The sequence below is a fragment of the Leucoraja erinacea genome, chromosome 30 (genome assembly GCF_028641065.1).
Source record: "Leucoraja erinacea ecotype New England chromosome 30, Leri_hhj_1, whole genome shotgun sequence".
NCBI lineage: Eukaryota > Metazoa > Chordata > Chondrichthyes > Rajiformes > Rajidae > Leucoraja > Leucoraja erinaceus.
In genome coordinates, this window is record NC_073406.1 from 2,895,467 (window position 1) to 2,918,332 (window position 22,866).

The window sequence follows — 22,866 nt, forward strand, 5'->3', positions numbered from 1 at the left end:
GCTGTAGATGCAAGAGCTATTCAGAGACAGATTTGGCACCTGTTCGAGCACGCTGTTTAATAACGCGTGGAGTCCAGCGGGAAGTTTCAGGTTTCTTTATTCACTATTTACATGTGTTGAAAACATCAAATTCCTAGGAGTTAATATCACTAACGTCTCCTGGACCACCAATATTGAAGCAACAACCAAGAAAGCACAACAACTCCTCTGCTTCCTGACAAGGCTCAAGAAGTTCGGCATTCTGTACATTCACCCTATTTCCCTCCTGATTTTATACACCTCAGTAAGATAACCCCTCAGCTTCCAGTGCCCCAGTTTGCCCATCCTCTCTCATAAACTCGGTCCTTTGAGTTCTGGCAATATCCTCGTAAACCATTTCTGCACCCTTCCCTGCTTAATGGTATCATTCCTATAACATGGTGACCAAAACTGAACACAATACTCCAGGCACAAACTCAGCGAGTTCCGGTTCAAAGAGCAAAAAGATTGGAGATAGCTGAAGTTTTAATTTATATACGGGGGCTTGAAATTACACGTGGTGGGGCCAATAATTTATGGGATTCTTTTGTTTCTGCAGTACAGCAGATCCAGCAATTGGGAATCAATCCTAACGCCCAGTACTGGCCTTGTGGAGTTTGCATGTTCTCTGATTGTGGTGACATTTATGTTACTAGCAAGGGAGATTAAGTAGTGATACTGTACCGTAAAGGCAACTGTGGTGGCTTCCTCCTAAAATTATCCTAATTTCCGGCACGTTGTGGGAGATCACGGGGTCTCTGTAAAGCCAAATACAGTACAATTTAAAAAATAATCAAAGGAGCCATTCATTCAAAAACACAATAAAATCCTTAGCCAAAGAAATCACGGATCTTTTTAAAGAAACTTAAAACCAAATAGAATGAAAAAATTAATCAAAGGAGCCATTCATTCGGAAACACACACAAAACTCAGCCAAGGACATAATTTACCTGCCTCCTCTGTAGCATTATCATCAATGATTACATTTCGATTAGCCTAAGCTCTTTTCAAGATGCTAGTAAGTTCAGAGTCAACAGCTTTCCTGTGATATTCAAAAGAAAGACAACTTGAATGGAGCAATCCATGGAAATATGTAGACTTATTTGGACATGACATCATCGTGGGCATGGCATCATCAGGCCCATCCAGTCCATTCAATCATGGCTGATCTCCTTCCTAACCCCATTTGCTTGCCTTCTCCCCATAGTACATGAGCAATGTGATTTAAAAATCCTAGTTTTCAAAGCAATCCTTGCAGTTCTCTGCAGCTTTCCAGCATATCGGGAGACCGTCATAAGTGATGGGAGCAGAATTAGGCCATTCGGTCCGTCAAGTCTACTCCAAGTCTGAAATATATTTCCCTCTAAACCCCATTCTCCTGCCTTGACACCCGTACTAATCAAGAATCTATCTATCTCAGCCTTACAAATATCCATTGACTCGGCCTCTGCAGCCTTCTATGGCAATTAATTCCACAGATTTATTACCCTCTGACTAAAGAAATTCCTCTTCATCTCCTTCCTAAAGGAAGGTCCTTTTATTGAGGCTATGACCTCTGGTCCTAGACTCTCCCAACAGTGGAAACATCCCCTCCACATCTACTCCATCCAGGATTTTCACTGTTCGGTAAGTTTCAATGACGTACCCTCTCATCCTTCTTAACTCCAATGAGTACAGGCCCCGTGCCGTCAAACCCTCATCTTATGTCAACCCAATTATTCCTGGGATCATTCTCGTAAACCTCCTCTGGACCCTAAAAGGATAAATGTAATTAAGAAAAACTCAATGTTTAGCTGAATTACCCGGCGCCTGATTGTAAGGTTTGTGCTCTACGACTTTGGTAGCTGCTGCCTCTACACACTCCCCCTCCCTCTCTACCCCCTCCCCCAGGGCAGAGAAAGAGAGGGAGAGGGGGGGAGAGAGGGGAGGGGTGGAGGGAGTGGAGATGGAGGGGTGGATGGAGAGGGGGGAGAGCATCCTCCCTCTCTGCCCCCCCTTCCCTCTCTGCCCCCCCTTCCCTGCTCTGCCCCCCCTGCCCCCCCCCTCTCTGCCCCCCCTTCCCTATCTGCCCCCCCTTCCCTATCTGCCCCCCCTTCCCTATCTGCCCCCCCCCCCCTCTGCCCCCCTTCCCTATCTCCCCCTTCCTTCCCTCTCTGCCCCCCCCCCCCTCTCTCTCCCCCTTCCCCCTCTCTTGCCCCCCCTTCCCCCCTGCCCTCCTTCCCCCTCCCCCCTCCACATCCAGCTTCCTCCCCCTGGGTCCCTCCCCTCTCCCCTTCCCCCCTCTGTGTGTTTAGGGGGTGGTTAGTGTGTGGCCCTGCCACAACCGCGCGTTGAGGGGTCCCCCTTGGTCTAGTATAAATTAAAACTTCAGCTATCTCCAATCTTTTTGCCCTTTGATCCGGAACTCGCTGAGTTTGTGCCTGGAGTATTGTATTCAGTTTTGATCACCACGTTATAGGAACTATACCATTAAGCAGGGAAGGGTGCAGAAATTGTTTACGAGGATATTGCCAGAACTCAATGGACCGAGTTTATGAGAGAGGATGGGCAAACTGGGGCACTGGAAGCTGAGGGGTTATCTTACTGAGGTGTATAAAATCAGGAGGGAAATAGGGTGAATGTATAGAATGCCGAACTTCTTGAGCCTTGTCAGGAAGCAGAGGAGTTGTTGTGCTTTCTTGGTTGTCTCTTCAATATTGGTGGTCCAGGAGACGTTAGTGATATTAACTCCTAGGAATTTGATGTTTTCAACACATGTAAATAGTGAATAAAGAAACCTGAAACTTCCCGCTGGACTCCACGCGTTATTAAACAGCGTGCTCGAACAGGTGCCAAATCTGTCTCTGAATTGCTCTTGCATCTACAGCCTGAACCTGTCCAAGGTGGGACAATACAAGGGAGTGCAGACACAATCAGCCTGAAGAAGGGTCCCGATCCAAAGCTTTGCTGTCCATTCCCTCAGATGCTGCCTGACCCACTGAGTTCTTCCAGCACTTTGTGTTTTACTCAAGGCGGGATGAACCAAATCAAAAACCCAGTCAAAGTCTCAGAGAGCAACACAATGCAATTCATTGATAAGTTTATTAAGCTAAGTAAACACTACAATCAAAGCATAAATGCAAGCAGTAGAGGCATTATATCGCAATCAAATTACAAAGAATCATACAGTTCTCAGCATTGTAGCAGTTCCAGAGAAAGTCTAATGTCCGCATTGGGGTAGAGGTGAATCGGACAGTCCCCTACTTTATGGAAGGACTGTTCAGAAGCCCGACAACAAGGGGAAGAAGCTGTTCCTGACTCTGGTGGTACGCGCTTTAAGGTTTCTGTACCTTCTCCCCAATGGGAGCGGGGTCAAGAAGGAATGTCCGGGGTGGGACAAGTCTTTGATTATGTTGGCTGCTTTTCCAAGACAGAATGAAGGGAAGATGGAATCAATGGTGGTGAGTCTGATCTGGGTGACGGACTGGGCTACATCCATGACTTTCTGCAATTCTTTGCGATCATGGGCAGAGTTGTTCCCAAACCAAGCTGTGATGCAACCCCACTGTTTGCTTTCTATGGTGCATGTGTAGAAGTTTGTAAGACTCCTTGGAGACATGGTGAATTTCCTCCGTCTCCTGAGGAAGTTGAGGTGTTAGTGTGCCTTGGCTGTCGTATCAATGTGGTTGGTCCACGACTGATTGCTGGTAATATTTACACCTAGGGACTTTTAGTCTCAACCATTTAAACCTTCCTTTAGTGGGATGAGAGCACTGGCAGAGTGGAGTTGTGGATGTAGACTTTAGCGAGGCACACATGGCCCTGCCCCTTGTGCTTCTCTTTGGTGCGTTGGTTATTGGGCAGAGGGAGATGATTGAGGTGGAACTCAGTGGAACCAGTGGAACTATCTCTGTGAGATCTCAGTCCAGCACCGAGCTGGGAATTTCCAGGGGTCCCAGACAGGAGTGATCTTGGGACAACATGAACTAAATTCCTTGGCAGTTCACAAAGCGGTAAACAGTGTCTGACACTGAAATCAAGGAAATTCATGCCAGGGGGTCCAAGCCTTTGGTGGCACGGTGGCACAGCGGTAGAGTTGCTGCCTCACAGCGCCAGAGACCCGGGTTCGATCCTGACTACAGGTGCTGTCTGTACGGAGTTTGTACGTTCTCCCCGTGACCTGCCTGAGTTTTCTTCGGGCGCTCACTTTTCCTCCCACACCAAAAATGTACAGGTTTGTTGGTTAATTGGCTTTGGTAAAATTGTAAAATTGAAGGATAGTGCTAGAGTACGGGGTGATCACTGGTCGGTGCAGACCTGGTGGGCTGAAGGGCCTGTTTCCACACTGTATCTCGAAAGTCTAAATTGTAAAGAGGACTTGTTCAATTTCCTGAGTGCGGTCAAACTCCACCCTCTAATGTTTATTTTTGGTGCTGAGATGCTGGTATAAAGAGCAGCAGCTCTGATGATTTCATTTCTAGACCATGAGATAAATCTTAATAGAAATGATGTTGGCCTGTGTGGGCTAGGTTGGCCGGTGTGGGATAGTTGGGCCAAAGGGCCTGTTTCCATGCTGTATGACTAAATGAGTGGGAGATTAGCATTGATGGGACTGCTTTGAGATATAGACTATTGGACAAAATAACTTCCTACGTCCTGAGAAGGTATGAGCACAGGTTCCAAGTCATTAGGTTATAGACTTGCCAGTAGGTTACACTGTTATCAAAGCTGCAGAAAAATAAGGCAATGCTTGTTACATGTGTGAACTGTAACTGGTGATTATATCTCCATGTTCCACCACTTCAAAGTAAAGGGTTTGCGACGAACATTGGAACCACAGTGAACTTCTCCGTGCCTCTTGTGGTAGGAGGTGAAATCGTTAACGAAGGTACAATCCAGGCCAAGTGGTTCCAATGCTGAGCGCACTACAGCTTCCAGTGCACATTCTCCATTGATCAGCGGCCCAAAGGGTTTTGGAATTCCCAAGTACTTGCCAAGAACTATCATGTTCACCTGACGAGAGACAAATATAAACCTGTTTCAGCCCGTGCTGCCACTTTCAGACACAGAATGAGAGTGAGAATGTCTGAAGTAAAAAGGAAACCCGATTGCCCAAAAGTCAAAAGACAAGGAAATTGATTCAAGATTCAAGAGATTCAAGAGAGTTTATTGTGCTTTGCGTCAGCACAACAGAACATAGTAGGCAATGATGGTCAATAAATGAGTTAAGGACAACAGGAGAGGAGCAAGATCATAGAATGTTGAGGAAGATGGATAATAAGTTCATAAAACATAGGAGCAGAATTAGGCCATTCGGCCCATCGTGTCTACTCTGCCATTCAATTGTGGCTGATTTATTTTTCCCCCTCAACCCACATTCTCTTACCTTCTCCCTTTAACCTTTGACACCCGTACTAATCAAGAATCTATCAATCTCCATGTTAAAAATACCCCATGACTTGGCCTGTGGCAATGAATTGCACAGTTTGACCACCTTAAAGCTGTCCTGTACTCTCTGACATTTTCACCTTGGGTGGGATGAGAGGAGGTTCTGATTGTCTGCACTAAACTCAACTAAACTAAACAATTGCTTCTGTTTCCTCTCAGTCCTGATGCAGGGTCTCAACCTAAAAAGTCCACTGGCCCTTTTTGCCTCTGCAGTACTTGCTTGACTTGCTGAGTTTTTCTACCATTCAGCTTTCTTTGTTTTACACTTACCATATCTGGAAAGTAAGCTGCTACATGGGTTTCATCCGTTGGCTTAAACAATGTTGGGATATCAATAATATCTGCTTCATCTAATCCCAATTCCACCTTTAGGATGTCTCGGTTCCAATCAATGCAATGCTGTGGGGGGAACAGCAGAAAGAATCTGAAGTAATTAGCAACACATTTCAGACGTACACAGTTTCACGACTTCACGTCACATAGACTCACCTGTACATGGGTATTTCTTTCATGCAACGCTTGATTTTTCAGGATGTCATTAATTTTAATTGGGTCACAGAATGCATCTGATTTACAAAACACAAGAACACCATTAATATTTATTTTTTGTTAAGCATCTCTTTAACTTTACACTGAAGATCAGGTCACTAAAGTACAGATCTGCCGTGATCAAAGACGGACCAGACTCAATGGGCCGAATGGCCTAATTCTGCTCCAATGACTTATGACCTATGTTTGCGACACTAACTGTTCCATCCATATAGGAACTGCAGCCATCATGAATTTGCCTGTACAATCCTCCTTCGGACATCTGCCCATGCGTTGTTTAATCAGTCCTCAATGAAAAAAACACCTTGGCTCAAACTTGTGTGAAAGAGTCTGCGAAGGGTCTCGACCTGAAACGCCACCCATTCCTTGTATCCAGAGATGCTTCCTGTCCCGATGAGTTACTCCAGCATTTGTGTCTATCAAAGGTGCATTTGTGACTTCCACCACCATTTTTTTAAGATCATGTTATTTGGGCATTTGGAGGCCACAGATTCAAACGTCAGTTATTTTTGAAAATTCCCTTTGCCAAAGGAGATACAAGGAACAAGGAGATGCTGGAATTTTGAGCAAAACACAAATGTTGGAGTAACTCAATAGATCAGGCAGCATCTGTGGAGGGAATGGATAAGCCCAATGTATCAGGACCTCAGTGATAGGAGTAGAATTAGGCCATTCGGCCCATCAAGTCTACTCTGCCATTCAATCATGGCTGATCTACCTCTCCCTCCTAACCCCATTATCCTGCCTTCAACACAAACTCCGACACCTATACTAATCAAGAATCTATCTATCTCTACCTCAAAAATATCCATTGACTTGGTCTCCATAGCCTTCTGTTTGAAAGAATTACACAGATTCACCATTATCTGACTAAAGACATTTCACTTCATCTCCTTCCTAAAAGAATGTCCTTTAATTCTGAAGCTTTCACTATTCTGTATGTTTCAATTAGCCCCCCCCCCCCCTCATTCTTCTATACATCTTCAGTGCCGACAAACGCTCATCATAGGTTAACCTACTCATTCCTGGGATCATTCTTGTAAACCTCCTCTGGACTCACTCCAGAGCCAGCACATTCTAAAATTGCTCACAATATTCCAAATGCGGCCTTACCAGCGCCTTATAGAGCCTCAGCATTACATCGTTGTTTTTGTATATAAGCCACTTGAAATAAATGTTAGCATTGGGGTTGCTTTCTCTACTACTGTTTCCTTTGCAGATTAACTTTTCGGGAATCCTGCACCAGCACTCCCAAGTCCCTTTGCGCCTCCGATTTCTGGATTCTCTCCCCATTTAGAAAATAGTCTACGCCTTTATTCCTAATACCAAAATGTATGACTGCGCACTTAGCTACACTAAACATAATGTATGGAAATATACATAAACAATGTTGGCAAAGAATGACACACAAAATGCTGAAGTAACTCTACAGAGGGAAGGGATAGGCGACCATTTTGCTCAGCAGGGTTTGCGTTTTGCATGACTACTAATATAATATTACAAAACACCAAGTGCTGGAGGCACTCACTGGGTCAGGCAGCATCTCTGGGGGGAATGGACCGGCCATGTTTTATGTCAGAAACCCTCTTTAGACTTTACATACAGAGTGGAAACAGGTCCTTCGGCCCACCGAGTCTGCACCGACCAGTGATCACCCCATACGCTAGCACTATCCTGCACAATAGGGACAATTTGCAAATTTACAGAAGCCAATTAACCTACCAGACTTTATGGAGACTAAGGAAGGGGCCCGACCTGAAACGTCATCAGTCTATTCCCTCCACAGATGCTGCCTGCCTCCAGCACTTTGCATTCACAAGGATCTTGAGCAGAACACAATGCAATGTGACAGCTGTGTGGAGACTCACTGTCAAACATCATAGCTTCTCCATGACCTTCTTTCTGGAGCCTCTTGAACAGACTGTAGAACGAAAGGGGACTGGCGAGAAGTAATCTAAAACCCTGCAGAATTCAGAACAAAATATCAATATCCAAAAAAGACACCTTCTCTGCCCAGAATCTCAGACACTGATGCCCGAAAAGAGCAGGGGGCTGCCAGAGGAGATAGTTGAGGCAAGTATTATAAAAACATTTAATAGACCTTTGTACAGGTACATGTAGGAAAGGTTTAGATGGATATGGGCCAAACGCGGGCAGGTGGAATTATTGCTGTTCATGATCGTGGGGAGGGGGAATAATGGCCAGAAAGTAATAGGTGGATAAAGGTGTGGGGGTGGGTGTTGATAGGCAGATGGTTGGACAAAGGCCAGAGATGAAACAACAGAAGGTATAAGATAAGGAGAGAAGAGGTAAGAATTGTGAAGCCAGAGGAAGGAATATCAATGGGAAGAGGAGGATTACGAGTCTAAGTGGGCACTGGGAACAGGAGGTGAGGAGATGGGGGAAAGAAAAGGAAGGTGGGAGGAGGGGTGTTTTGAGGTTGGTTATCTAAAATTGGAGAATTCAACGTTCACACCATTGGGTGCTGTTCCTCCAATTTGTGTGTGGCCTCACTCTGGCAACGGTGGAGTCCCAGGGCAGAAACGTCCGTGTGGGAATGGGAAGGAATGTAAAAATGGTTAGCCACAGGGAGATTGAGTAGACAGAGCGTAAGTGTTTGGCCAAACAGTCGCCAAGTCTACACATGGTCTCGCCGATGTAGAGGAGGCCACTTTGGGAACACCAGATGCAGTAGATGAGATTGAGAGATGGGGTGTTGCCCAGATATCTGTTGAATTGGTGGGTTTCTAGTAGACATAAGTCAATAGTCTATGCCCTGTGATGGAGATGGAGAGACCAGGAAAGGGGAAAGAGGTGTCAGATATAGTCCAGGTGAATTTGAGGGCAGGGTGGAAGTTAGTAGTGAAGTTGTAGCAGAATTATATTGATTACCTTTCTGTCGGGCGCTGGAACAAAGGTCATGAACTCATCGACGTGACCAACATACAACCAGTCCGAGTATAGTATTATGGGAGACTGCACAGACTGAGCCATCAGAAGGTCCTGGGTGTCCTTTACCATCTTTCTCCCTTTTGGGTGGCTGGAAAATAATTTTTAAAATGTAAATTGTACTTTCTTCTGCCTTTAAGGTCACAAATTCAGTTTAGTTTAGAGATACAGTGTGGAAATATTAATTCAGGTTCTAGACCTACCCCCTTAGTCTGGGTTAGTCAAACACTAGGTTAAACTGTGGTTCCAAAACCTTACTTTATTGAAGAACAAACTGCAGGAACGGTTGCCGATCCACTCATGCAAGACAACAATATCTCGTGCAAACCGAAGTCACAATCAACCGACACATCCCAAATAATGATCCACCGCTTATACCCTTGCAAACTAAGGGTATGACATTACTTGGGGGAGGCAGCCCCTACAAACCAATCACATTATGCAGTCATTGACAGTTCCCTAACCCAGTCACAAAGTATCCCATTACATTGTTTCGACAGAAGCTTCTGGAAGGAAGTCAGTTAACTAAAGTAATGCAACATTTTCCCCAGGTTGTATAAACAATTCAAACAAGGTTTCACACTTCAGCCAATCATCAAACAGCAGCACAAACACTCTGCAATTTATGCATTTGCAGACCTTCTTATCTCTCTCTGCAAAACCTTCATACATATTAATGAAGTTAGGACATCTGGAACTCTCCTCATCCTGCATATCCATCTAGGGTCCAGACTTTCTGGCGCCAGCTCACAGCTTGCAACTTTTCAGAGAAAGAGGCCAAGCAGGCCTTGCAAATGGAAAGATCCTCCATTTTGTAATACCTCTAATTTGGCCAATATTAATATAAACAGGCTGTTGGGCCAAAGTCCACGCCGACCAGCAATCGCCCCGCACACTGACACCTCCCTACATACTAGGGACAATTTACAATTTTTACGAAAGCCAATTAACCTACAAACCCGCACATCTTTGGACAGTGGGAGAAAAACGGATCAGCCGGAGAATACCCACAAAGATCACTGAGAGATCATACAGACTCCGTACCGACAGCATCTCTGGGCAGGATCTAGGCAGCACCCGTAGGCTGAGGCTCTATAAGGCTGCATTTGGAATATTATGAGCTATTTTGGGCACCATATCTGATTCTTGAGAGGGTCCAGAGCAGGTTTACAAGAACGATCCCAGGAATGAGTGGGTTAATCAATGATTGGCGTTTATCGTACTGGGCCCGTACTTGCTGGAGTTTAGAAGAATGAGGGGGGAACCTCATCGAAACATACAGAATAGTGAAAGGCTCGGATAGAGCGGATGTGAAGAGGTTGTTTCCACTAGTGGGAGAGTCCAGGACTAGAGCCTCAGATTTAAATGATGTTCTTTTTGGAAGGAGTTGAGGAGAATCTCTTTAGTCAGAGGGTGGTGAATCTGTGGAATTCTTTGCCACAGTAGGCTGTGGAGGCCAAGTCAGTGGATATATTTAAGGCAGTGATGGATATATTCTTGATTAGTACGGGTGTCAGAGGTTATGGGGAGAAGGCAGGAGAATGGAGGTGAGAGGAGAAAGATAGATCAGCTATGATTGAATGGTGTAGTTGACTTGATGAGCTGAAAGGCCTAATTCTGCTCCATCACATGATCTTATGATCCTATGATAGAACCTGGGTCTCTGGCGTTGTGAGGCAGTAACTCTACCCGCTGTGAGGCAGTAACTCTACCCGCTGTGAGGCAGTAACTCTACCCGCTGTGAGGCAGTAACTCTACCCGCTGTGCCACCGTGCTGCCCTGCTGTATTTTCGAAAGTTTATTGGAGTTTAATAATTAGAGTAAAGCTCTAAAAAGAGACAGTTAACACCTGAGAAAGATGTCTGGAAAGATGAAGCAAGACGGCTTCACCTCCGCCTCCCAACAAAACAGATGCAGTAACATTACATGGGTAGGTGGCTTCCGATGACAATCCTGCCGAACGGATATTCCTTGCCGTTCACTGTCACAGGAGGGCTGACCTCCAGATTTCCAAAGGCGTCCAAAGAGTTTATTTCTCCGTCACTTTTCAAGTCGATACGTCCAAAATCTCGGCCCTGACAATTACACAATAAAGGCAGCAATGTCAAATGTTTGTAGACGTTAGCTTTTGATGAGTTGCAGTGTATGTCATGCAGAGAAATAAAGTTTTTCCCTCTACCTTTGCCTCGGTGCTAACATAATTAAGAGGCCAAATCATAGGCTGATGTTTGCGTATTGCCGTTTAACAGATGGCACGGTGGCGCAGCAGGTAGAGCTGTTGCATCATGTTTCCAGAGACCTGGGTTCGATCCCGACCACAGGACCTGGACTTTGCATGTTCTCCCCCTGACCGCATGGGTTTCCTCCGGGTGCTCTGGTTTCCTCCCTCATCCATTTGTAGGTGAATTGGTCCTCTGTAAATTCCACTTAGTGTGTAGGGAGTGGATGCGAAAGTGGGATAAAATAGAACGAATGTGAGCCGGTGATCGATGGACGGCATGGTCTCAGTGGGCAGAAGGGCCCATTTCCATGCTGCATCCTTCAATTTAGTTCAATCAATGTTTGTGCAGTGGGGGTCAGATGAAGAATGTAGCCCTCTCCACATTCCAACTGTTCCTGATGATCACCCATTAACAACCTATGGAATGTGAACATGCCCGCACAGACCATCGATAGAACTACAAGAACTAAACGGCTCTCAGTATCTGGCTGACAAAACTTGGGCATTCTGAAAACATTGTCTTTCATTTACTTGCTCTACTTCTGTTATAAAATATGGAATATGGAAAAAAGAAAAAACATTAAAAGTTATATAACACAGAAACAAGCCCTTCGGCCCACCGAGAACACACCCACAGGCAAATCCCGCACACTAACACTATCCTACACACACTAGGGTCAATTTACATTTACACCAAGGCAATTAACCTGTAAACCTGTACGTCTTTGGAGTGTGGGAGAAACCGAAGATCTCGGAGAAAACCCACAGAGGTCACGGGGAGAATGTACAAACTCTGCACAGACAGCACCCGTAGTCAGGATCAAACCCCATGATATTCAGCAAACTCATCTATATCCATTAGGGTGGCACGGTGGCACAGCGGTGAAGTTGCTGCTTTACAGCTCCAGAGATCTGGGTTGGATCCTGATTACGGGTGCTGTCTGTACTGGGTTTGTACGTTCTCCCCGTGACTTGCATGGGTTCTCTCCGGATGCTCCGGTTTCCTCCCACACTCCAAAGACACACAGGTTTGTAGGTTGATTGGCTCGGTAAAATTGTCCCTGGTGAGTGTAGGGTCGTGTTAGTGAGCGGGGTTCGCAGGTCAGTGCGGTCTTGGAGGGATGTAGGGCCTGTTTCCACGCTGTATCTTTAAACTAAACTAAACTCTGGTTTTGGATCTAAACTATCCTCATGCAAGGAACTGTTTCCCTTTACCGTCAGAATAAGATACTAAAGCAGACAAATGAAATTGAAGTATCATGCATAACTCCAACTAAAATCAGTACTTTAGGAGAGTGAACATATTGAAGTAATAAACTTGCAAGTCACGGAAATATTATCCCTTACCAAGAGGAATTTGTAGGCGAAATTCTTAAGGCCCCTATTTCGAGGAGAATCCATCACTATATTCATGAACTTGTGTGGAGCGTCTATGTAACCAAACTCGATTTCATCCTGAGAGAGAGAGAGAGAGAATACATTCAGCATGACTATTCCACAGAAAGGTGAAGCAGACTAACACAACACACAGTGAAAGGGAAGACTAACGGTGACACTCCATGTGCAGGCAACAAAGATAGATTCCACTGATGGTCTGAAGGATGAGTGTGTTATTTTTATTACGTACAGGGGACTCAATTGAAAACATAATTTAGATTGAATTAAAAGCATAATTTAAATTGAAAGCATAATTAGACATTGTCTTGTACAGATGAGGATTGCAGTCACTTTGTGGGTGCTGCTTATTGTATAGACAGGAAATCATTGTTTTACCTGCATCCAGATGTCATTTTCATTCTCACTTTCTGGCAAGATTGTTAGCTTGCACTGTGCTTTCGTCACAAACTTCTTGAATTCTATCAGGAACTTCTCATTATGGAGCACGCTAAGAGAGGGGGAAAAAGAGATTGTGTAAAGGGGACCTGCCAAATGAGATTACCCTGAAACCAACTGTGCTACAAGGAAAACAAGGGAATAAAAAACAATTTGTTGCAACCAGTTCATGTGTTAACCTTTCCAATCAAAGTATCATCCTGATTAATCAAACGCTGAAGAGAGGGACAAAAGGCGGGACAGGCAGCATCTCTGGAGAGAAGGAATGGGTGACCTTTCGGATCGAGACCCTTCTTTTGACTGAGAGTCAGGGAAGAGGGAACGTTCAATTCCAACCCAATATCCCAGGTTATGGGAAGTTTTTGTCTTGCTTTTGGGCGTTTTCAACTCAAGAAACAACGATGGAATTGATGGCCGTGAGGCTGCCAGGGTGGCGGTGTTGTCAGTGTATTTGAGATGTGGTGGGGCCAGAGACCACGGCCATCTACAATAGTGGATGTAGGCTGTAGGGAGCAACTGTAGATGCGGGTTTATACCGAAGATGGATACAAAATGCTGGAGTAATTCAGCAGGTCAGACAGCATCTCTGGAGAGAAGGATTGTAAGAGGTTTCGCGTCGAGACCCTTCTTCAGAATTCCATGTCACAGAAGGCCGTGGAGGCCGTCAATGGATATTTTTATGAAAGAGATAGATACTTTCTTGATTAGTACAGGTGTCAGGTGTTTGTTGGGGGGGGGGGGGGGAGGCAGGAGATGGGGTTGAGAGGGAGAGATAGATCAGCCACGATTGAATGGCAGAGTAGACTTGATGGGCCGAATGGCCTAATTCTGTTCCTATCATGAACTTATGAACTAAACTAAAGGAAATATTATGGTGATGTTTATACTTTAAAATATATCCCCTTACCTACAAACATACACCTCCTCGGGAGCCTGAGTATTAGGAGTCATAATCCATGGAGCAAAATGAAGTACAACTTGATCAGTGAAAATAGGAAGCTGTTGGTGAACCTGAAATGAAAGAAGTAATGTGATGCGGTGAATGACATGTATCTTTATTGACATTTAAATTTCCAGGTAATTCCTGTTGCTTTTATCTGCCCACACATAATCCATATCCCTTCCAAAAGCTTCACTAATGCCACGATCGTATCTGCCTCACCTCCCCATAGTGATTCCAGGCACTCACCACCCTCTGTATAAAATAAAACTCGCTCCACACATCTCCTTAAAACTTTGCCCCTCTCAATTTACAACTGTGATTTGAGTTTTTAATCCTGGGGAAAAAGTTGTGTCTACTCTACCCATGCCTCACACAATTTTATATACTTCTAACAGGTCTCCTCACTACTTCAGGCATTCCAGAGAAAACAATCCAAGTCTGTCCGACCACGCCATGTAGCTAATATCCCCTAATTTAGGCATCTGTTAAACCATCTTTGCACCCTTCCCAAGTCTCCACACCCTTCTTTTAATGAACTGCACAATATTCCAAATGTGGCCTAACCAAAGTCCTATAAAGCTGCATGACTTCCTGACTTGTACTCAAAGCCCCGACTCGGAAAGCAAGCATTATGGACTTGTATCCCAAGTGTAAAGTTGCAACATAATGTTCGAACAGTTGTATTCTATTCCCCAACGTACGAAGGAAAACATGCCACATGCTTCCTTCAAGTCGAGGCAGCGTGAAAATAGCAGTCTGCACCGGATTGTGATTCTGACTGTTGGCAGATCAATTTCACTCCCGGGATGAATAAACTTCTATCGTTTCGTATCGTTTCTAAACTTATTTTCAATTACGTGTAGGAAGGAACTGCAGGTGCTGGTTTACACCGAAGATATGCACAAAATGCTGGAGCAGGACAGGCAGCATCTCTGGAGAGAAGGAATGGGCGATGTTTCGGGTCGAGACCCTTCTTCACACAATTAAATTTTTCATCTGACACATTTAGAATTGGATCAAAATGTAGTGATTTCTCCTACCACACTGAGGTTGAAGGTCACCAAAGTAGCATTCTTATTATGTGGAAACGCAAGCCCTTCAGCAGAGAAAATAATCTTATTGTGGCCTTTGGTAAAATCCATAGCAGTCAATTCTTTGGTTCTGCCCAACACACTGGTCACGCTTGCTACAAATGAAAAAGTAAAGGAAAATAAATCAAATGATATCTTGAATACAATATAATCAAAACAGAGTGAGTGGGTTGAACTTCAACTTAGACTTGAAGTTCAAAAGATTTTCTTGTGAAAGATTTTAATAAATCTGGGAAGCCTGAATGAAAGGTTTAGTTTTGTTTAAAGATACAATATGGAAACAGGCCCTTCAGCTCACTGAGTCCATGCCAACCACCAATCACCTGTTCACATTAATTCAAGAGTCAAGAGTGGTTTATTGTCATGTGTCCCAGATAGGACAATGAAATTCTTACTTGCTGCAGCACAATAGAATATGTAAACATGGTCATCCCACTTCCTCATCTACTTCCTACACACTTGGGACAATTTACAGAGGCCAATTAACTTACAAACCCGCCCAACTTTGGGATGTGGAAGGAAATCGGACCAACCAGAGGAAATTCACTCAGTCACAAGGAGAACGTGCAAACTCCATATAGAAAACAGCCGAGGTCAGATTCAAAGCTGGGTCTCTGGCACTGTGAGGCAGCAGCTCTACCCGCTGCACCACTCTATTGCACTTGTGAAAGTTGATTAGAACTAGAGCGACTAGAAAAATAAGCAAATAAAAAAGTAGGTGAGTTGCTCAACTAGAATATTAACATTTGGAAATTTGATAGAAGCAATAAAGGAAATGATTAAAAACCAACTACACGTGAAGAAAAACACAAAGTGCTGGAGCAGAATGTCAACCAAACGTACTCACATATCTCATGCCGAAAGAGTTGGACTTTCTTTTTATCAGAAGGTGAAATGTGCAGATTGAGGGTGTACCCAGCTGGCATAAGCTTTGGTCCTTCAGTTCTTATGATCATACGTGACATGTCAGCTAGGTCTGAAAGAAAGAAGTATTCACATTTGTTCATAGGTTCTAGCAGCAGAATAAGGCCATTCGGCCCATCAAGCCAGCCTGTTAATGCAGTTTGAGTAACTCATGGTCAGAAAGACAAACCTATTCCTGTAATACTTACTTGTGTTCCATCTGTCATGCATAGTTCATAAGTCCGTAATTTCTAGTAGCAGAATTAGGCCATTCGGCCCATCAAGTATACTCTGTCATTCAATCATGGCTGATTTATCTCTCCCTCTCAGCCCCATGCTTCTGCCTTCGCTCCATAACGCCCGACACCCATTCTAATTAAAAATCTGCCAACCTCTGCATTATAAATATCCTTTGACTTGGCCTCCACAGCCTTCTGGAGCAATGAATTCTGCAGATTCACCACCCTCTGACAAAGGAAATTCCTCCTTCATCTTTCTAAATGGAAGTATTTTTATGCTGTGGCTATGACCTCATATTATCTTATTATTCATTAGAATTTATTTTATCTTAATGTTGGTGTCCTTGCAGCCTCATGATTTACAGCTTCCTCTAAGTGAGCCCAGTTCTGTTTCCAAGCACCTAGTTGTTGTTCTAAGCGAGCATCCTTGTTTGCCATGTGTTGCTGTTAGCAGCCACCTCCATCTTAGCTGCAGAGCCTTTTTAAATCTTACATTGCACCATAGGGGGGTGGGGGGAGAACAAAAGGGGACCTGGCGCCTTTGTAAGTTCCGTTTATGGGCGACTATTTGTATACCGTGGGAATGTAAGCAAAGAAATTGCAACGAATGGCAATAAAGTATTCATATTGATAGATTCAGATTCATTATGTACCAGCATATTTCCATCAAGACACAATTTGCAGTAGTGTAATTACACCTAGGCACGGCCAAGAATACTTCATCGGCTATGGTGGTAAACATCGCCTGTTACCTGCAAATGAGTAAACTTTATCATCCATGTTGTCAGATTGAGTAGTTAACAATTCCTTGTCGCAGTTCACAAGGAGAATAGCTCCGTGTCCTTCCGGACCCCACATCCAAGAACTCTGGCAAAGAAATGAAAACAGATCTATATGAGGCATTCTTGTATATCTGAAATAAAACAGAAGAGGCTGGAAACACTCAAAACGTCAGGCAGCATCAATTGTGAGAGAAACTGAGTTATTAAGATGGCAAGAAAAATGTTTATAAGGGTTTGGAATGAGGACGTAAGAGTGGGACCATTTCTGCTTCAAGTTCTTGCATTATTTTAATGCCAATTATTATAGTTTTTGTTATTTATCCACGAAAAATAAAACAGCGCATTGTAATCTGTCTCATCAAATGACGTTTCATCCATCATAAAGAAGTGGAAATACCCTCGACTTTCAATGCATTACTATTGACAGGCCCTCACCATCAACATCCTGGGGTCATCATTGACCAGAAACTCATCCTGAACAGCCACATACACGATAAGCTACAAGATTAGATCAATGTCTGGGTGCCCTGCAACCAGTGAATGACATCCCAACATCCCAAGGTCTCCCCATCATCTACAATGATCAAATCGAGAGTGTGATGGAAAACTCTCCGCTTGCTCAGGTGAGTTCAGTAAATGATCCTGATGGAATTAACGTCCTTGACTAGCGTGGTGCAATGACGTAGCAGGACAGCGCCAGAGACCTGGGTTTGATCCTGACTACCGATGCTGTCTGTATGGAGTTTGTACATACTCCCCATGACCGCATGGTTTTTTTCCCGGGTGCACCGGTTTCCTCCCACACTGCAAAGATGTACAGGTTTGTAGGTTAATTGGCCTTTGTAAATTGTAAATTGTCCCTCATGTGTAGGAAGGTGCTGGTGTACATGGTGTACACTCCTATGACTTTTGAACGTATGGAGTGAATATAGGGGGATGAGCAAAAATGGCCACTTTCCCCCCAAAATACATGTTTAAAAAAAGTGGGAAAAATTCACCCTTCTTTCCAGCGCAGTGTTACCACCATAATTCTTGTTACCACTTTTAATCACCTTATTAGGATTATTCTCTTCAACTATTCCATCGCGATCGGCATCCACATCCAAAGACACGTCTGCAATTGAAGAGAAATGATGAGAACCAGCAACTTTTCAATCAGTCAGATAATGTATATTCCCCTCCGTATTTAGTAGAGAGATGCAGCATGGAAACAGCCCCCCTGCAATTGAGTCCGCGCTGACCATCAATCACCTGTGTACACTGGTTCTATATTATCCCAACTTCTCACCCATCGCATGACTTTTTCACCATCCTCCCATCTGGGAAGAGGTACAGGAGCATCAGCTGCAAAACCAGCAGGATGCTCCTCAGCTTCTTCCCACAGGCTATAAGACTGTTAAATGAACTTTCCCCCCTGCCAAGTATCGCGCACAAACACCCCGCTGCCGGTCGGAACGGCTGTTGAATGTTATTGAATGTTATTAGAGGGTTAAATTGTTCATGACATGTATTTTAACTTTAATTGCTATTTATTTTGTAACGAAAACTGAATGGACACTGGTTGAGAAACGTTTTTTTGTTTCCTCTGAGTATGCGAATACTCAGGAAATGACAATAAAGATTTACAATTACAATTACAATTACAAGTTGGGGAGTTAATGAAGTGGGAAAATAAAGCAATTGATTATCACTTTGTCATTGTGATTAAAAGTGGCTTGAAATTGCTAATATTGTATGTATTAGATGAATTCACTTCTGGGAAAAGATTCAATAAAAGTTTTTTTCCACCCTGGAGCAAAGGATGTGGATGTGTAATAGGATAGAGATATCTGTAAAATTATAACATGCATAGGTGGGGTAGAGAGTCAGAATCCCAGTCCCATGATTGGTGTCAAAAACGTGATGGTTTAATGGTTGAATGGGTTTTATTTGCCACATGTGCAACTGCACAGCGACATTCTTTTTGAATATTTGCACATGCGGGCGCCGCCATGCTTTGGAGCCATTTCCAAAGTCTGGGCCACCCATGTACGACACCCTGGTGACCATGTGGCAACATCCTAGTCGCCTAAATAGTCACCTGGGTTTGACAGGGGCATTAGGATGTCCCCAGAAACAGAGCCTAGCACCACTCAGTTCCCATTGAGGTGAAACCACTGAAACTCACCAGATGGAAAGACTGGGCTGGTCTGTTTTATCAGAGTGCAATTTACTTACAGACTGCTGTGAGCTCCAGGGTCATCTTGTCAACCGGTTTATCCAAATCGTCTCCATAAAATGTAACCTTAACCTAGAAAAGAATACAGTCACAAACAATACTGGGGGTGAGGTGGTCCAGGCTCTTTCTAATTTTCAGCAGTTGGGTAAAACTGAACTTTTCAATCAGTCAGATAATGTATATTCCCCTCCGTATTTAGTAGAGAGATGCAGCATGGAAACAGCCCCCCTGCAATTGAGTCCGCGCTGACCATCAATCACCTGTGTACACTGGTTCTATATTATCCCAACTTCTCACCCACGCCTTACACATTAGGGGTAATTTTACAGGCCAATTAACCTACAAACCCACATATCTTTGGGGTGTGGGAAGAAACTAGAACACCCACTGGAGAACCTGGACTAAACTAAACTAAACTACTTGCACTGTGTTGCCCCAAACAGTGCTAACAACTTTTGTTTTCCACATCAAGATTCCATTTTGACATAATTCTACTGTGCTTATTATGATAATATTAATAATGCATGTCAGCAGAGGCGTTATGATATTACCTTTCCATCATTGGCAGCTGAGCTTACTTGGCCCACCGTGACACGAAGCAAGCTGTCTTTAATGAGAGCCCAGCGAATCGCGGGATGAGTGACAACGCTGCCATTCTGTTTGTCTGAGATGGAATAATTGACACCAGGGCTCGTGGTGACTTCAAAGGATCGACACCCTGGGGGAGATGGTCTGGAGGAAGAGAAAATGTAATGCAAGTTGTGTAAGAAGAAACTGCAGCTGCTGGTTTAAATCGAAGATGGACACAAAAGGTTGGACACTAGTCCCACCCACTGCGTTTAGCTCATATTCCTCTACACCTGTCCTAACCATGTACCCAGGGGCGGAAAACCCGGGAATGTGGGGGCAGAGGGGACACGTCCCCCCCCCCCCCCCCCATGTTTTGAGAGGTGGGGAACATCCCCCCCCCCAAGTTTTTGTGATCCCGATTTTTAAATCTCCGCTTTCCGCGAGGCAGTGGGGGTGGGACTGAGGATCGAGGGCGTGATGATTGGTGGAGGGAGGAGTGGGGGGGTGGGACTGAGGATAGAGCGCGGTGATTGGAGGAGGGCGACGTGGCACAGACCTGCGCCTCATCCGCAGCCAGGATCGATCGCAGCCGGGTCTCCAACGCTGTCCCGAGTGCCCCCCTCCCCCATGGGTGGCCAGTGAGGTCGGCAGTCAGACTCTGCCTGTCCCGCCAGGTTAACCTCCCTGGACATGCGGGAAATATGGCCAGCGCGGAGAAGCATCGCTGGTATCCCGTCAGTCCAGACAGGGCTGTAGTTAACCCGGTGAGACAGGCAGAGTTGAGATTGAGCTCGCGCAGCCTCCAAAACATTTTGTCCCCCGTCCCCTCCATGTTTTCATAGCGAGTTCCGTTCTTGCATGTACCTGTCCAAATGTTTCTTAAACTATGTGATAGTACCTGTCTCGACTACCGGCAGCTCATTCCTACATCCACCACCATTTGTGTGCAATAGTTACCCCCTCGGGTTCCTGTTCAATCATTCCCCCTATTAAATCGCTCTTCTCATTCCTTGTGTAGTTTTGTGTAATGAAAGCAGGTTGATCTCTCCAATAACGCCAGTCAACGAGGATGTCCTACACAACCTGAGTCACACGGTGTAATTTCAGTGATGAGGATACAATAAAACAGAGTGCTTTAAGTAACTGTAAGATGCTGCCAGGACTGGAGGGGCCAGGACAATAGGGAGAGGTGGGCCAGACTAGGACTTTATTCCTTGGAGCTCAAGAGGCCAAGGTGTGATTTTATAGATGTGTACAATATTATGTGGGGAATAGATAGGGTGTATGCACAGAATCTTTTACCCATGCTAGGGGAATCAAAAACCAGAGGACGTAGGTTTAAGGTGAAGGGGAAAGATTTAATAGGGAACCTGAGGTGTAACTTTTTTCACAGCCAGACGGTGGTGGGTATATGGAACGAGCTGCCAGAGGAGATAGTTGAGTCAGGTATTATAACAGCACTTAAAAGACATTTAGACAGGCACATCAATAGGATGTTTAAAGGGATATGGAGCAAATGCGGGCAAATGGGACGTTGGTCAGCATGTATCTGTTCTGCCGAAGGGCCTGTTTCCATGCTGTATGACTCGATAAATGATAACTCATTACCAAGGGTTCCTTGTGTAGTCATTCCTATAAAACCAAGGTTGATCTCTAGGATGAATGCTAATCCAGGAGGATGTGCTCTACAACCTGAGTTTATTACAGTGTGATTTCATTGTTGAGGAAGTTGATTGGGGAGAGGATTCTGACACAGCTTCATGTCCAGTATGTGGGAATGAACTGCCCATGCTGGTTTACACCGAAGACCGACAAAAAATGTTGGAGTAACTCAGAGGAACAATATGCATCTCTGGAGAAAGGTCTGAAGGAGGGTCTCGACCCGAATCGTGGCCCATTCATTCTCTCCAGAGATGATGCCTGTCCTGCTGAGTTACTCCAGCATTTTGTGTCTATCTTCATGTCCAATTACCTTGTTATTTGCATGCTTGAAACCGGACTCCCAAAACTTCTATTCTAAGCTCAGTTAAAATTGTCAGTCGAACATCGTAAAACAAGGCTGATGACTTACTTGTAAATGTCAATGTTGATTACAGTTCCGAGGACATAAAGTACTTGGGTTGATTTCCCACACTCCAGGTGCACAATTCTTTGATTGGACATGATGAAGATTTAGTCTTCTGCAATGTAAGAAAGTATAGACTTTATTTTTACACTCGTCCTATTCTACACACATTAGGAACAATTCACAGAGGCCATTTAACCTCGAAATCGGCATGTCTTTGGAATGTTTTTAAGGCATAGATAGATAGATTATTGATTGGTACAGGTGTCAGAGGTTATGAGGAGAGGCAGGAGAATGGGGTTAGGATGGAGAGATAGGTCAGCTATGACTGAATGACGGAGTAGACTTGATGGGTCGAATAGCCTCAGTCTACTCCTATCTCATGAACTTATGTGGAAGGAAACCCACGCAATCACAGGAAGAACGCACAAACTCCATACAGATAGCACCGAAGGTCAGGATCGAACCTAGGTCTCTGGTGCTGTAAGGCAGCAACTCTACTGCTGCGCCACTGTGCGAACGGTCTATTATCTGCTCACTAATAACCATTTGTTCCCTGGTGGAAATCCCATGAAGACCAAACCAGTGTTAACCCTTGTCCACGGAGGGCTGGAGATTCCTGAAAAATGATGAGATACCATTTATAGAGTCATCCAGCATGGAACCAGGCCCTTCGACAGAACAAGTCCATGCTGTGCACATTACAAATCAACCAGACTGTTAATACAGTTTGAGTAACTAATGGTCAGAAAGAAAAACCTATTCCTGTAATATTCACTTGTGTTCTATCTGCCGTTGTAGAGTTCATTAGTTCATAAGTTCTAGGAGCAGAATTAGGCCATTTGGCCCATCGTCTACTCTGCCATTCAATCGTGGCTGATCTATCTTTCCCTCTTAACTCCATTCTCCTGCCTTCTCCCCACAACCCCTGACAACCGTTCTATCAATCTCTGCCTTAAAAATATCCATTGACTTGGCCTCCACAGCCGTCTGTGGCAATGAATTCCACACATTCACCACCCTCTAACTAAATAAATCCCTTTTCATCTCCATTCTAA

The 22,866-nt window shown here is 44.5% G+C and overlaps 1 protein-coding gene across 1 annotated transcript in view; it reads right to left on the reverse strand.

Annotated features, from left to right (window-relative positions):
* Nucleotides 1–3,082: 3,082 nt before the first annotated feature.
* Nucleotides 3,083–22,866, reverse strand: part of LOC129711479 (protein-arginine deiminase type-2-like) — a 28,176-nt gene continuing 8,392 nt past the window's right edge. The window contains exons 3-18 of the mRNA XM_055659113.1: nucleotides 21,815–21,923; nucleotides 19,725–19,905; nucleotides 19,173–19,245; nucleotides 18,008–18,069; nucleotides 16,926–17,040; nucleotides 15,879–16,007; nucleotides 14,981–15,126; nucleotides 13,905–14,008; nucleotides 12,938–13,049; nucleotides 12,512–12,619; nucleotides 10,870–11,018; nucleotides 8,887–9,034; nucleotides 7,863–7,956; nucleotides 5,935–6,011; nucleotides 5,716–5,844; nucleotides 3,083–5,010 (exon numbers count right to left, since the gene is read on the reverse strand). Of these exons, the coding sequence (XP_055515088.1) occupies nucleotides 4,777–5,010; nucleotides 5,716–5,844; nucleotides 5,935–6,011; nucleotides 7,863–7,956; nucleotides 8,887–9,034; nucleotides 10,870–11,018; nucleotides 12,512–12,619; nucleotides 12,938–13,049; nucleotides 13,905–14,008; nucleotides 14,981–15,126; nucleotides 15,879–16,007; nucleotides 16,926–17,040; nucleotides 18,008–18,069; nucleotides 19,173–19,245; nucleotides 19,725–19,905; nucleotides 21,815–21,906 (1,953 nt within the window). The 5' untranslated portion in view covers nucleotides 21,907–21,923 and the 3' untranslated portion in view covers nucleotides 3,083–4,776. The remainder of the gene's footprint in view (nucleotides 5,011–5,715; nucleotides 5,845–5,934; nucleotides 6,012–7,862; nucleotides 7,957–8,886; nucleotides 9,035–10,869; nucleotides 11,019–12,511; nucleotides 12,620–12,937; nucleotides 13,050–13,904; nucleotides 14,009–14,980; nucleotides 15,127–15,878; nucleotides 16,008–16,925; nucleotides 17,041–18,007; nucleotides 18,070–19,172; nucleotides 19,246–19,724; nucleotides 19,906–21,814; nucleotides 21,924–22,866) is intronic.